Source organism: Physeter macrocephalus, chromosome 10 (assembly GCF_002837175.3).
Source record: "Physeter macrocephalus isolate SW-GA chromosome 10, ASM283717v5, whole genome shotgun sequence".
Taxonomy (NCBI): Eukaryota; Metazoa; Chordata; class Mammalia; order Artiodactyla; family Physeteridae; genus Physeter; species Physeter macrocephalus.
The window spans coordinates 87947953-87962864 of NC_041223.1; the positions used below are offsets into that span (position 1 = coordinate 87947953).

Here is a 14912-nt window from a genome sequence, read left to right on the forward strand (position 1 = left end):
TTAGCGTTTGCCTTGTGTATTGAGGTGCTCCTATGCTGGGTGCATAAATATTTACAATTGTTATATCTTCTTGGATTGATCCCCTTGATCATTATGTAGTGTCCTTCTCTGTCTCTTGTAATAGTCTTTATTTTAAAGTCTATTTTGTCTGAGATGAGAATTGCTACTCCAGCTTTCTTTTGATTTCCATTTGCATGGAATATCTTTTTCCATCCCCTCACTTTCTGTATGTGTACCTAGGTCTGAAGTGGGTCTCTCGTAGACAGCGTATGTACGGGTCTTGTTTTTGTATCCATTAAGCTAGTCTATGTCTTTTGGTTGGAGCATTTAATCCCTTTACATTTAAGGTAGTTTTCGATATGTATGTTCCTATTGCCATTTTCTTAATTGTTTTGGGTTTGATTTTGTAGGTCTTTTCCTTCTCTTGTGTTTCCTGTATAGAGAATTTCCTTTAGCATTTGTTGTAAAGCTGGTTTGGTGGTGTTGAATTCTCTTAGCTTTTGCTTGTCTGTAAAGGTTTTAATTTCTCCATTGAATCTGAATGAGATCCTTGCTGAATAGAGTAATCTTGCTTGTAGGTTTTCCCCTTTCATCTCTGTTTTCAACTATAATCTCTTCAAATATTTTCTCAGTCCCTTTCTTTTTCTCTTCTTCTCCTGGGACTCCTGTAATTTGAATGTTGGTATGTTTAATGTTGTCCCGGAGGTCTCTGAGACTGTCCTCAGTTCTTTTCATTGTTTTTTCTTTATTCTGCTCTGCAGTAGTTATTTACACTATTTTATCTTCCAGGTCACTTATCCATTCTTCTGCCTCTGTTATTCTGCTATTGATTCCTTCTAGAGAATTTTAAATTTTGTTTGTTGTGTTGTTCATCGTTGTTTGTTTGCTCTTTAGTTCTTCTAGGTCCTTGTTAAATGCTTCTTGTGTTCTCCATTGTGTTTACAAGATTCTGGATCATCTTTACCATCATTACTCTGAATTCTTTTTCATGTAGACTGCCTATTTCCTCTTCGTTTGTTTGGTCTGATGGGTTTTTACCTTACTCATTCATCTGCTGTGTGTTTCTCTGTCTTCTTATTTTACTTAACGTACTGTGTTTGGGGTCTCCTTTTCTCATGCTGCAAGTTCATAGTTCCCGTTGTTTTTGGTGTCTGCTCCCAGTGGCTACGGTTGGTTCAGTAGGTTGTGTAGGCTTCCTGGTGGAAGGCACTGGTGCCTGTGTTCTGGTGGATGAGGCGGATCTCGTCTTTCTGGTTGGCAGGACTTCATCCAGTGGTATGTTTTGGGGTGTCCGTGACCTTATTATGATTTTAGGCAGCCTCTCTGCTAATGGGTGGGGTTGTGTTCCTGTCTTGCTAGTTGTTTGGCATAGGGTATCCAGCACTGTAGCTTGCTGGTTGTTGAGTGGAGCTGGGTCCTAGCGTTGAGATGGAGATCTCTAGGAGAGCTTTTGTCCTTTGACATTACGTGGAGCCAGGAGGTCTCTGGTGCACCAATGTCCTGAACTTGGCTCTCCCACCTCAGAGACACAGGCCTGACTCCCCACCGGAGCACCAAGACCCTTTTGGGAAGTCTGAGGTCTTCTGCCAGCGTTCAGTAGTTGTTCTGTAGGAGTTGTTCCACATGTAGATGTATTTCTGATGTATTTGTGAGGAGGAAGGTGATCTTCACATCTTACTCGTCCGCCATCTTGAAGGTCTTCCCCCTGGTAAAGCTTTGCCTGAAGTGATACTTCAGTATTTTTATGCAAACAGTAACCTGAGGCCTAGGAGGGGGTGTGGAATTGCACCCATTTTCGTTTTATAAAGACTCAAAAAATTTCTCCAAATTTTTTCTTTTTAGCTTAAAAAGAAAATTAAGCCAGTATATTGTAGATGCCACATATTTGAAATACTTCTACTTACCAGAGATGTCCATGAGACACATAGCTAAATAAATCTTGCTTTAAGCCTGCTTCTAAGAAAAGAAGAAAAAAATGAACCAGACTTATTTAATCAGCACAACAGCCCTATTAGGCAGGTTTTCATATCCCCACTTTACAGATTTAAGGAGGTTAAGTAATGCTCTGAACTTCAGCCAGGGCCGTATTTGAACTTCTGCGTTCCTGAAACCAAAATCTAGGTTTCTTCCAACTAGCCTAGGCTCCAGATAATTAGAATGAAAGAGAATGAGAAAGCACAGCATGGGTCATTGTCTCAGTTTGCTCATTTTAGAGAGTAGGACTCTAAAGGCCAGAGCTGTGATTTATGCCCTCCCAACATTGAGTTCATAAAAGTGCTTTTGTTAGAAATGACACACCCTGAAAAAGCAAGTCTTTATTTTAAGGAGAAAATATATTTGTACTGCATTTGTAAACATAGAGTTATTTAAAAAGACATTTTGAAAAGATGTCTCTAAATGATTTTACAGTTTAGAAGAATTCTAATTCTAATTATAAATTATGTGAATAAAGTGAATTAATATATAGAAAAATATTTTCTCACAAAAACTGCTGCCAGTGCTACAGGCCTGTTTGAATAATATAACTAATTCTTAAGTTATTTACTTAAAATGTATACTGAGTTCACATGGCTGTAACTTCTAATATGTAAAACCAAATAAATCACTACATCCAATTTATAATTACATTTAGACTTAGTGCTCAAGACAAGACATACAAAGGTCATTAATCTCCCAGTTATCTCTGCTGATGGAGGAAAGCAGTCATGTAAATAATTTGTTCAGTAGATATGCAAAAATTCACTTATATTACTTTTCAGGATGAATTATAATGTGTCTTCACAAAGTCTTTATTCATTTTAAACTTTAAAATCTGGGTTTATAAACATCACTCCCCTGCTTAAAGGGCCCCTCATATTCCAAATTCTTTTGCTCAATAGATGGAGCCTAACTTTCTGTCATTTCCTGTCATCTCTCTCCCCTCGTTAACTGACTCCCATTTTTTTCCTTTAAAATCCAGCCCAGGGCTTCCCTGGTGGCGCAGTGGTTGAGAGTCCGCCTGCCGGTGCAGGGGACGCGCGATCATTCGTGCCCCGGTCCGGGGGGATCCCACGTGCCGCAGAGCGGCTGGGCCCGTGAGCCGTGGCCGCTGGGCCTGCGCGTCCGGAGCCTGTGCTCCGCAACGGGAGAGGCCACAACAGTGAGAGGCCCGCGTACAGGAAAAAAAAAAAAAATCCAGCCCAAGTTCACCTCTTTAGCACTTTTTTCCTAACGTAACACTAGTCCCTGCCATACCACACTCCATTCCCCACCTTTAATAAAACGTATCACTCTATATTATAATTGTTGCTCTCCTTGTCTCTCCTCCGAATTCTGAAGCTCTCCAGAGCACAGACCATTTTGTCTCTTGTTTGCTTTGTATTGATGGATTATGTTTCATACACATCACATAATGTGTACTCAGAAAATGGTTTTTAAATGAATAAAAGAAAAAAATGAGTGAAGCACTAAATGAATAAACTATTAGTTCAACAATTGTGTAGATCATATAGTTTTATGGTGATATATAGTTTCACATGTGAAGGCATAACCCTCATTTTTAGTGTTGTTTTCATGGAAAAATGTTTTAAAGTTCTAAGCAGTATTTACCATTCAACCATAAAACATTTATTAAGCATTCCCTATCACTTCATTTTTAAATAGCATTTAACACAACATGTAATTATTTTGTTTTCTTGTTTGTATGTTCCCCCCATAGGCTGTAAGCTCCAATGTTTGCCTGTTCATAATTGTATTTTTTGATAAATGTGTAATGGATGCCTCAGGCATGTTGCTAGACACCAGAAATAGAGAATGAGTAAAACTTAGGCACTGTGCTGAAGGAGTGTCATTATAGGACTAGACTAATATGTAGTGTTGTGATGAAAGTATGTACATGATACAGTACAGCAGAGTAAGAAAGGAAATAATGTTCATTTTACTTGAGGAATTCCAGAAAGATTTCATAGTGGAAGTGACACTTGTATCAAGTCTTAAACAATGGCTGAAGGGAAAGCATTTCAGTTCCACACTAGAATGCAGCAAGTGTATGTGTTCAGAGCACTATATGCAGTTCAGCATGGCTAGAACACAGGACTGCCTGGAGAAAATGGAGCAGAATTAAGAGATCAGATTGAGGAAGAAAGCTATAGGCAGAGCATGGAGGAAGGCCTTGTGTGCCATACTGAGGGTTAGATATTATTGATAATAAAAAACTGCTTACTATTGCTAGACTTTTTACAAATGTTATCTCGTTTGATATTCATTCCTGCTATATGAGACTGGTATCTCAGTGGCTGTTTTACAGATGAGAACTCTTGGGACCAGAGTGATTATTAGCAGGTAGCTTGACCAAGATCACACAGGTAGGAAGTGGTAGAGTTTAGACTCCAGTCAAGAACTTTGACCTCAGAGCCCATGCTCTTTAACCACTATAGCATGTTGCTGCTTTATTGTCTTGGCAGCAGGTGATTGAGTTTCAGGTAGGGGATGCAGCAGATGCTATTGATACCCCACATTTGTATCCCTTGGCTCTTCACATTTGTGTGCATGCAGGCCCACCTTATATCTGCCAACACTTGTGCATTCTTTGACAGCTTTCCCTGGCTGCAGGAAGCCACTCTACCTACGGGTGGGCCCAAAAATACTACCAGAAAATTAACAGCCCCTCCCCCTGCTCCAGCAGCCTTCAACTAACAGCTGAGGGTAGTGAGTGGAAAGAGACCCCAGATTCCTTCACCCTTGGGGAGGATAGCTCTAAGGCATGTGTTCTACCCCAGCTCCCAGAGTTTCTCTGCAGGAGTAAGTTTCAGTTGCCCACAGTAGTGACTGCTTGACAACACACCCTTCAATGGCTTTCTTTCCTTCTCTGTTTCACTTCCTACTCCTCTGTGGTGTTTCTTGGAATCATCTTAAAAATTAACTGCTTGTACTCAAATCCTCATCTCAGAGTCTTTCTGGGTGCACCCAAATAAAGATAGGGAGCGGTAGGAATAGAATGAACATATCATATGAGTTGGCTTCAGTTTTTTATTATTAAAAATGGTGACAAAATGAATATCCTTGTTAGGTATTTATACATGTTATTCATTATGTTCTTTTGACATTAATTCCTGGCTTATGCATATTTTTAAGGCTTATGAAAAGTTACACTCAAGGAAGAAATATATTCTTCACTAGAAATATATCCTTGGCACAGTGGGCATTATTTTCTTCTTAACTTTGCCAGTTCAGTAGTCCAAAAAATGTTGTTATTTCTTATGCTTTACTTTTTTTACATTTGAGGTTAAAATTTTTTCATGTAAATTGCCAGTTCATAATATTTTGCCGATTTTCTCCTATCTTTTCTTTACTAATTTATGAGAACTTTAAAAATTAAGATAGCTCTCATATAGTGCAAAAATTTTCCCAATTTCATATTTGCCATGTAACTTTGTTTACAGTATTAAACGTTCAAAATTTTAAAGATTTATTTAGTCAAATTCATTATATTTTCTATATGTTTTCTGACTTTGGTGAAATGCTTATTGGGTCCTTCCCAAGCCTGAGGCCATAAAACCATTAACTAATATTTCCTGGAAATTTTAGGGACCCTGTATAGTACATTAAATATTTACTACATTTGGAATTTATTTTGGTATAAGGAAAAGGGTTTGGTTTTCTCCAAAATGGGTAAGTTGCTGTACTTACCCATTTAGGAGAAAATATTTATCAAAATCATTTATTGAAGTCTATCTTTCCCTTACTGCATGTGCAAGAATGTAACTCAACTGCCCTTAAAAATAAAAATTATTGCTTTTTTTGACCTTATGGTCAAGTTGTATTATGGTTTTCACTTATGCAATGGTCAAGGCTCTATTTTGATGTAGTTCTCTTGGATTTACCTGCAGCTTTCTGTATGATACCAAAATGACTGCACCACTCCCAAGCCTTTCATGACACACAGTACCATAAAGAGAAAGACAATGGTTCTTATTTCCTGCAACCACGTAAAAATAAAAATTCCTGTAGTTCACTCTAAGTGGACAATCTCAATTTGTCTTTGTGGCCAGAGAAATGCTATACACTAATTAGATTAGATTTGATTTCTGCCCATTTTTTAACGTAATTCTGTGGCAAGTTAGATGTGTAATCCTGAATGGTTTAGACCTGTCTGGGCTTACCTTGAACCATATAGTTGCTGCTCAGAGAGAGTAGGGGCAGAATGTAGACATGAGGATTCCATATTGTTTGTTGTGCCTATTGTTTTGAAATGTTACTGGTATTATATTTGTGGTATTCAGACATTCTTTATTTCAGATTATTTTAGTTCTTTCGGTCACCTTGTTGTTTTAGTACCACATTAAATTATTACATCTTTGTAAAACATTTGTAGGGCAAGTTCTCCCCTTATTACTCTTCTACTGAAAAGGTTTCCTGTCTGCAAGGGACATGTTAAATGACACCATGGGGATATTATCAGGAAATCCAAACAGTGGAAAATTCTGCATTTTATTCTATAAATAAAAGATCTGTTCATATTTTGTATTGTTTATATATTAATTTCAGGAGAATTGCTGAGTGTACAGTATTTGTCCTAGTCCATTTATTGGAGCTTTTTTTCTGTAAACTTTTATGGTTTTCTTTTGTTTACCCTTTTTAAGTTTATTCCTATAATAACATGGGGTTTTTTATGGCTATTTAGAATGTTACCTTGCTTCTTTCATAGATTTAAATAGTTATTCTTATATTGACCATTTTGTATTTTAAAACTGTCTTTTGTATTTAAATATAAAATATCAGTAGCTTACTTGGGAAAACTTAATGGACTAGGTTTGTATATTTCAATATTTTTTAGTTTATCACCAGTATGGCAGGATTTCCCATTCTCGGCACTATTATTAACATCTTGGACTAGATAATTCTTTGTTGGGAGGGGCTGTCCTGTGCATTGTAGAATATTTTAGCTGCATTCCTGGCCACTACCTATAAGGTGACCAACTTATCCCAGTTTACCTGGGACTGTCCCAGTTTTACAACTGAAAGAAGCCCCATGTCTCAGGAATCTCCTGAGTTCCTGGTAAACAAGGATACTTGTTCACCTCGTCTAATCACTGCATCACAGCAATGTACTCTCCCAACCCACTGTGACAATCAAGTATATCTCCAGACATGGCAAATGTCCTGTGGGGAGCAAAAGCACCCTCTGGTTGAGTTCCACTGCCCTACAGATAAACAAAAAAATCTCATGCTTTGTGTGGCATCCCACCAGCTAAACACATCAGGAATATATCTATAGTGAAACAAATTTAGGTTTATTTAGCATGATGTAGCAAACAAGAATGCATCTCAAAGGACCTTAAGAGTGTTTTAAAAAGGGGGAGTAAGGAGAGACCTCTTATAGGTTTTGGACTTGTGCTGTGAGTGGTTCTAAGGAAGGATCAGTGAAGAAGGGGCAGTTTGGTGATTGGCTATTTTATTCATTTTTTTCACAGGAAACCCAGAGGATTAAAGTTAGGATAGAGTTGGCTTCTGTAAAGTCAGCAATCAAGCAGAGAAAGAATGTTAATCACTTTTGCTGTTGCAGTTCAGTTAGTTTCTGTTAGAAACTTTGGTTCTGTCTGTGTCCTGTTGAAAACTGTTTATATTCTGCTTAGAATTTCTCAGTCTGATTGCCAAGAGGCAATTTTTATTTCCTCATTCCCTATAATATTTGGAATTTCAATGTTTATTAAATATGTTACTACATTTATAAGCAAGGTAACTATCTTACATATATTGCTTGTAAACTACACATATTTGCTTTAAGAGTCACTGGCATAAACTAAACAAAATTGCTTCTAAGAATTTTTTCTTTCTCAGAGAGAAAAACACTAGGGGTATAAATGCAATTCAGTAGAGTTAGGAGAGTCCTTTCAACAAATGGTGCCATAACAGTTGAATGTCCATATGCAAAAAGTGAACCTCAACAAGTACTTCACATCTTATACAAAAATGTGTTCAAAATGGATCATAGGCCTAAATGTAAAACATGAAGACGAAAGTAAAGGAGAAAATCTATGTGACCTTGGGTTTGAAATTGACTTTTTAGTTACATTACCAAAAGCACAATCCATGAAAAAACAAACAAAAGTGTAAATTGAACTTTATCAAAATTAAAAACTTTTGCTTTGTGAAAGAAATTGTTAAGAAAATGAAAAGACAATCCAGTTGCCAAAACTTGGAAGCAACAAAGATGTCCTTCAGAAGCTGATTGGATAAATAAACTGACAATGGAGTATTTTTCAGTGCCAAAATGAAATGAGGTATCAAGCCATGAAAAGACATGGGAGAAATTTAAATGGATGTTACTGAGTGAAAGAAGCCAATCTGAAAAGGCTACATATGATAACGTTTCAACTATATGACATGTCTACAAAAGGCAAACTATAGAAATATTAAAAAGATCAGGGGGCTTCCCTGGTGGCGCAGTGGTTGAGAGTCCGCCTGCCGATGCAGGGGACACGGGTTCGTGCCCCGGTCTGGGAAGATCCCACATGCCACAGAGCGGCATGGCCGCTGAGCCTGAGCATCCGGAGCCTGTGCTCCGCAACGGGAGAGGCCACAACAGTGAGAGGCCCACATACCGCAAAACAACAACAACAACAACAAAAAAACAAAAAAAAGGATCAGGGTTTGGGAGAGAGGAAGGAATAAAGAGTCCGAGCACAGAGAATTTTTAGGTGGTGAAAATACTCTGTTTGCTACAATAGTGGCGAATACGTATTATGATACATTTGTCCAAACCCACAGAATATACAACACCAAGAGTGAACCCTAATGTAAACTATGGACTTTGGGTGATCATGATGTGTCAGTGTAGGTTCATCAGTTGTGACCAGTGCGCCACTCTAGTGGGGATGTTGATAATGGAGAGGCTGTGCATGTGGGGGACAGGGGGGCATATGCGAAATCTCTGTACTTTCCACTTAATTTTGCTGTGAACCTAAAACTGCGCCGAAAAAATAAAGTCTTAAAAAAGACATTCTACAGACTGGGAGAAAATAATTTGTAAATTACATATCTGATAAAGGACTTGCATCAAGAATATGTGAAGAACTCAATTCAATAATAAAATAACAAGTAGCTCAATTAAAAAGCACAAAATATCTGAATATATACTTGACCAAAGAATATATACAGATGGCAAGTAAACACATGAAAAGATCCTCCACATTGTTTGTCATTAAAGAAATGCAAATTAAAACCACAATGAGATGGCACTGTGCACCTATTAGAATGACTGAAATCCAATATCATTGATGACAGCAAATGTGGGCAAAGATGTAGAACAACAGAAATTTTCATTCATTTCTGGTGAGACTGCAAAATGGTACAGCCACTTTGAAAGACAGTCTTACAGTTTCTTATAAAGTTAGACTACCATAGGAACCATTAACCCACAAGAGAATCAAAGACTTATGTTCACATATAAATTTGTACAAGCAGTTTATAGCGGCTTTATTCATAAATTGCTAAAACTAAAACTTTAGAACATGGAAGCAACCAAGATGTCTTCAACAGGGGAATGGATAACTGTTACATCCATGCATTGGGAAATTTTTCAGCAATAAAGAGGTACAGGCTATTGATTGACAGAATAACATGGGCAAATCTTAGATATTATAAGTGAAAGAAGCCAGATCCAAAAGATTTATATTTTATGATCCATTCATGTGACATTCTGGAAAAGGGAAAACTATAGGGACATAAATCAGTGGACAGGGGTTGTTGGATGGCAAAGTTGTTGACTATAAAGGAGATGCACAGAGGAACTTTTCAAGGGAAAGAACTATTCTTTGTGGTTCTGGGGTGGTGAATACATTTGTCAAAACCCATAAAACTGTTAATCACAAAGAGTGAACATTAATGTATGCAAATTGAAAAAAAAAAAGACATCAGAAAAAGATCAATTCCAGGACAAAATCCAGACTGTGACAGATGAACCTAACTCTATTAACAAATGAGTGAAATAACTGCACTGAACATGGGGGTGGGAGGTGAGAGGAGTATCCTAAGTAAGTCTGGAAAATTATGTTTTACTAGCAACTAAGGATAAAGATGAAAGATACGTAAATACTATCCTCTAGTTAGTAAATTTGTTTTCCAAGGGGATGCTGGTTAACAGTTCTGAAACTGCTTTGTATGTATAGTAGGCTTGAAAAATAGTAAGTGGTTGGTGGGTGATGGGAGCCAGGTTTCTCACTATTGTAGAGGGAAGTTACAGGTAAGAAAGGAAGGTTAGAATGAACTCTGTGGTTCTTAATGAGAGTTGGAAACATCAAGATGAACTCATGTTTAGCTTAGAATATGTGCAGATGGATAGATACAGAAACAGTTGTAGATATATGTGTATATGTGAGTTTGTACACATAAATGTATTATCAAACTCTGTCCACTGAGAGGGCCTACACAGAATGACACTTGAGTAGTGATGAGCAGTCTTAACACCCAGGTCTTTGTTCTAAATAGCAATCTCAAAGAAAAGATGGTAAGCTTCTTAGTGAAGTGGCTGATTCTAGGGCTGGACAGGGAAACCACAACATGAGCCTATAGCATCTTGCACCAGAAAGTAAGGAAGTGCTCAAAAAATAAAAGGATGGATGGATGTCAAAGGGATATAAGATCCAACCTGAAAGAAATCTCAATAGCCAAAGCTAGAACAATTTGAGCAGCAAAATAAATAATGTAGTATTTATTGAGTGAATATGGGCTAGACTTAGTGACTTGCCTTCTGTGAATAAAGTATGGAAAGGGAAAAATGGTAACTTTACAGTAAAGGACCCTGTCAGACATTACCTTAACCAAGTGATCAAGGTTAACATCATGAGTAATGTCACATGGATATCATGTACCCCCCTGATAGGTTGCAATGAGAAGGGCACTTCATGAACTCTGTGATATTCTTTCCTAAAACCTGTAACCGTGGTCTGACCATGAGGAAGAGCTACCAAACAAACCCAAATTGAGGGACATCCTGCAAAATACCTGACCAAAACTTTCAAGGTTATGAGAACAAGAGAAGACTGAGAAATTCTCTTAGATTAGAGGAGACGAAGGAGACATGATGAATTAATGCAATGTGGTATCACGGATTGGATTCTGAAATAGTAAAAGAACATTAATAGAAAAATTGGTGAAATGCAAGTAAAGTTTGGAGTTTAGTTAATGGTTATATACCAATGATGGTTTTTTGGCAGATGTACCATGGTAATAAAAGATGATAACATCAGAGAAATCTGAAACTGAGGTATATGGAACTCTATACTATCTAAGCAACTTTTCTGTAGATTTTAATTTTTTCTAAAATAAAGGTTATTAAAAGGTTACAGAACAGCATGTAGAGTATAATTTCATTTATGGAAAAGTCTATACATAGATAGACTATACCTAGATATGTTTATATGCATTGATAGATGACTTAAAATGTTTACTGAAATTTTAATAGTTATGGGTTTAGAGACTTATTACTTTCTTCTTTGTTCTTTTCTCTAGTATTAGATATTAATTAATTAGCATATATTATTTTTATAAAAGCAATAACATTGTTAAGTGCAACAGTAAAAGATACTTTCTTTTCAGCTACCTTTCCTAAAATTATTTCTCTAATAATTTTTTAATCAGAAGTTTTATATGTATTTATAAAGTGAAGTAGGGGAAAAAAAATGAAAAAACGACATCCAAGAAAATAGAAGATATGTTTACATGTCATAAGAGAATATTAAATGACAGAAATGCTTTATGTTTCAAGTTTCATGTTTTCAGCTTCAGGCAATGTATACAGTACTGGTTTATTTTATCTATATCCATATTGTAATTTTTCTACAATGAGTAACTATTACGTTCATGATAAAAAATGAATATTTTCATGGTAACAGACATCAGAGCTATAATTAGAACTTAAGTTCAGATTTTCAGGTTAAAGCTTTTTAGAATTTTCTAGGTCATATAATGGCTTGAAATTAGTGTGTATCTTAAAATTCAGGTGCAGCTAAATCCCTTACCAAATAACTTATAATTAAATCATTATTGGGCATAATATTCTTTATTCAGCATATATTTTTAAAGATACAAAAATTTATAAAATATAAGTTCTGTCTATCCCCAAGGATGCGAGTAGGTCAAGAGTTCATTTCACTAAATTTTAAAACCCTTTTGAAATGTAAATAAGAAATTTAACTTTTTAATCAGAATTATGTAACCTATACTTACCCAGAGAATCAAAAAGCTTTAATATTACTTTTCTAAGAACAGACTGGCTTGGGTCCAGTATTTCAGGAAATATTTATATCATAATGGTATAGCATCTGTGTTTGCTGAGTGCCTTCTGTGTCAAGCATTTTATTTACAACTTTTCGTTAAATCCTCAAAACAGTCCCATGTGATCTTGGGGTAACAGCAATGAGTGGCAGCTTGAAGCAAGATCTTAGTTCCTTGCCTGGGAATTGAACCTGGGCTGCCTGGGTGAAAACCAGGAATCGTAACCACTAGACCACCAGGGGCTAGTGGCTAGAAGCAGAGCCCTGGCTCTTGACCTCTTTGAAAAACGAATTTTACAGAGACCAAGGTTGTAAAGCAGACACAGAGTTTATTAGAAGCACAGTACGTGTGGTAGAGCACAGAGAAAAGCAGTTTATTTAGGACAGAAGCAAAGCAGAGCTACACACTCAGAGAGTGTGGGCATCTTCACTAATAAAGAGCGCTAGAGGGTTGGTTTAAATTGCTTATGTAGGGGCCATCTTCCAGGTCTTTGTTTTCCTCTGGCCAATCATCTTGCTTGTTCCCCATATCCGATCTGACTCAGGGTCCTGTCTAACGTGCATGCGCATCTTTTGGCCAAGATGGATTCCAATGTGAGGGTCTCTAGGAGACTGGCAGAACATATTATGGGTTAGCGCCCCCTCCCTTTTTGATCCCCTAGGAACTTTTCGGTACATGTGCAGTTGGGGAGGTCTCCTTGACCTGAAGAATGAAAGACAGACGTGGTCATCTTATCTTTTTACTGCAGCAGAGCTTAGTTCCTCTCTGCTCCTGCTGTTATCTTTTTCCTTGAAATGTCGTCGGGGGTGGGGGGAGGTGGCCAGGGTGTGGTAGGGAGACAAGCTCCGATTGCTCAGTCTGACACCCTCCAGCTGCTCGGCCTGGGGCCAATCCACCTCCTACCTCACATGTAGTGTAACCTAATTTCATAAATGTGGAAACTAAATCTCAAAAAAGTTGAGTAACTTGCCCAAAGTTGTATACTATACGTTCAGTAAATTTGTATTATTTGTAAATTAAACATTTTTAAAACTCTAACATTCCTACCACATTCAGAATGCTTTATGTGCAAATAATTCTTCATATATATATGTATACACCACCCTAAGTTCATACATTTTGTACTAGCTAATGTAAAAATTACGACAAGTGTAGTGACAATTGTGATGAAATTTCAGCAAATATGTGTAAGTTTCTGAATTTATTTTATGTTACTTTTAGGAAAGTTTTAAAACACCAGGCAAACCAGTTCTTCCTGCATATTTTGTCATTCTGATTTTAATAAGTTCAGGTTTATACTTTATGTTTTAGACTAATTGCATTTAGTAACCAAAAATTTAGTAATCATACTCTTGTACTTTCTGTTTCAGTCAGAAGATGTAACTGTGACAAAGGATTTTCAAAGGGTAGAAAATGCTTATCACATGGAAGCAGAGGTATGTACTTATCTTAAATAATTGGAAACAGCACGACTTTGTGGGGACAGTTTGCATTTAATTTTATTCTTGAAACTCAGTGTATACGAGAAATGCTTCTCATGGTATTGATAAAAGATCATTTTTCTTAATCATTTTTGGTGTTATATATCTGGGTGAGCTTTTAAAATGAATTTAATTAGATTTAAGAGAAATTGTTTTGAAATGGAATAAAAATAGCAGAGGGAAGTAGCATTTAATTGCCACCTGAATAAAATTTTAGTAATATTATCATCTAGTGAGCAGGAAACACTACAGGAGAAAAATTTCTTCTCCTCAGATAAATAGCAAATTAATAGTCATAGAATAAAGGATTGAAAGACTTTTCAACATTCTTTTGTTTCACAATGCAATTTTATTGTTTTGTGTTCAGGTTTATTTAAAAATAAAAACTACTCAACCTTTGCACAAATTAAAAAGAACAAAATATTTTTGCACACTCAATTAATGAAAACATTTAGTTCCTAAAACTGTCGAGCTTTTTACTTATCTTTAAAGATTTTATGATCAGGATCTTATGAAATCAGAGTATGTTATATGTACCTGTGGCTAGGTTACAAGACTGCTATCTCTTCCTGGTTCCAAACATCTTGGGGTATTTTGGGGCAGTCAGGCTGCCTCCTTGCCACAGGAAACAAACAAGAATGAGATTAGAATGGAATATTGTTTATCTAATCAGAGAACCTTTGCCATTAGAGGTGGAAAATACCTCAAGAAATCACCTAGTCCTACCTTCAGGCAGATAATATATTATTTTTTCTAACTTTAAGGCTTAGATAGCTTAGGCTCAGATTTTTCAAAGATCATATTACAAGAATTAGAATGGAAATTAGGATCCTGGCTTCTTACCTCTTGAGATGGTAATTTCCACAACACACTGTTGTCCCTATACTTACTTTAATAAATTTATAATTTCTTCACTTAAAATTTAACTATCTTATGATGATTTAGGGATCCATTTGGCAAATGTTATTCTGTAGTAGTGGGGACCAAAACATACCTTTCAAAACAGGATGAAGAGTGGTCTGGTAAGATTCCATACTGTGGAAGTCAAAGGCTGGGAGTTGTTCTAGCACTCCTCCAGTAGTTATTACCTGTTTGGACTTCAGGTTGTAGTGAACATAGATGGGCTCTGGTTATCTTAGTTAGAGGGGTTTGTTGTGAGGGTACACTAGTAAGTAC

General features: G+C 36.7%; 1 protein-coding gene across 2 annotated transcripts in view; it reads left to right on the plus strand.

Annotated features, from left to right (window-relative positions):
- The window catches only part of IRAK1BP1 (interleukin 1 receptor associated kinase 1 binding protein 1), a 41825-nt gene that overhangs the window by 5606 nt on the left and 21307 nt on the right, over positions 1 to 14912 (plus strand). For both annotated transcript variants that reach the window (XM_007127516.4, XM_028494714.2), the window contains exon 2: positions 13626 to 13691. In XM_007127516.4, coding sequence (XP_007127578.1) covers positions 13626 to 13691 — 66 coding nt within the window. The remainder of the gene's footprint in view (positions 1 to 13625; positions 13692 to 14912) is intronic.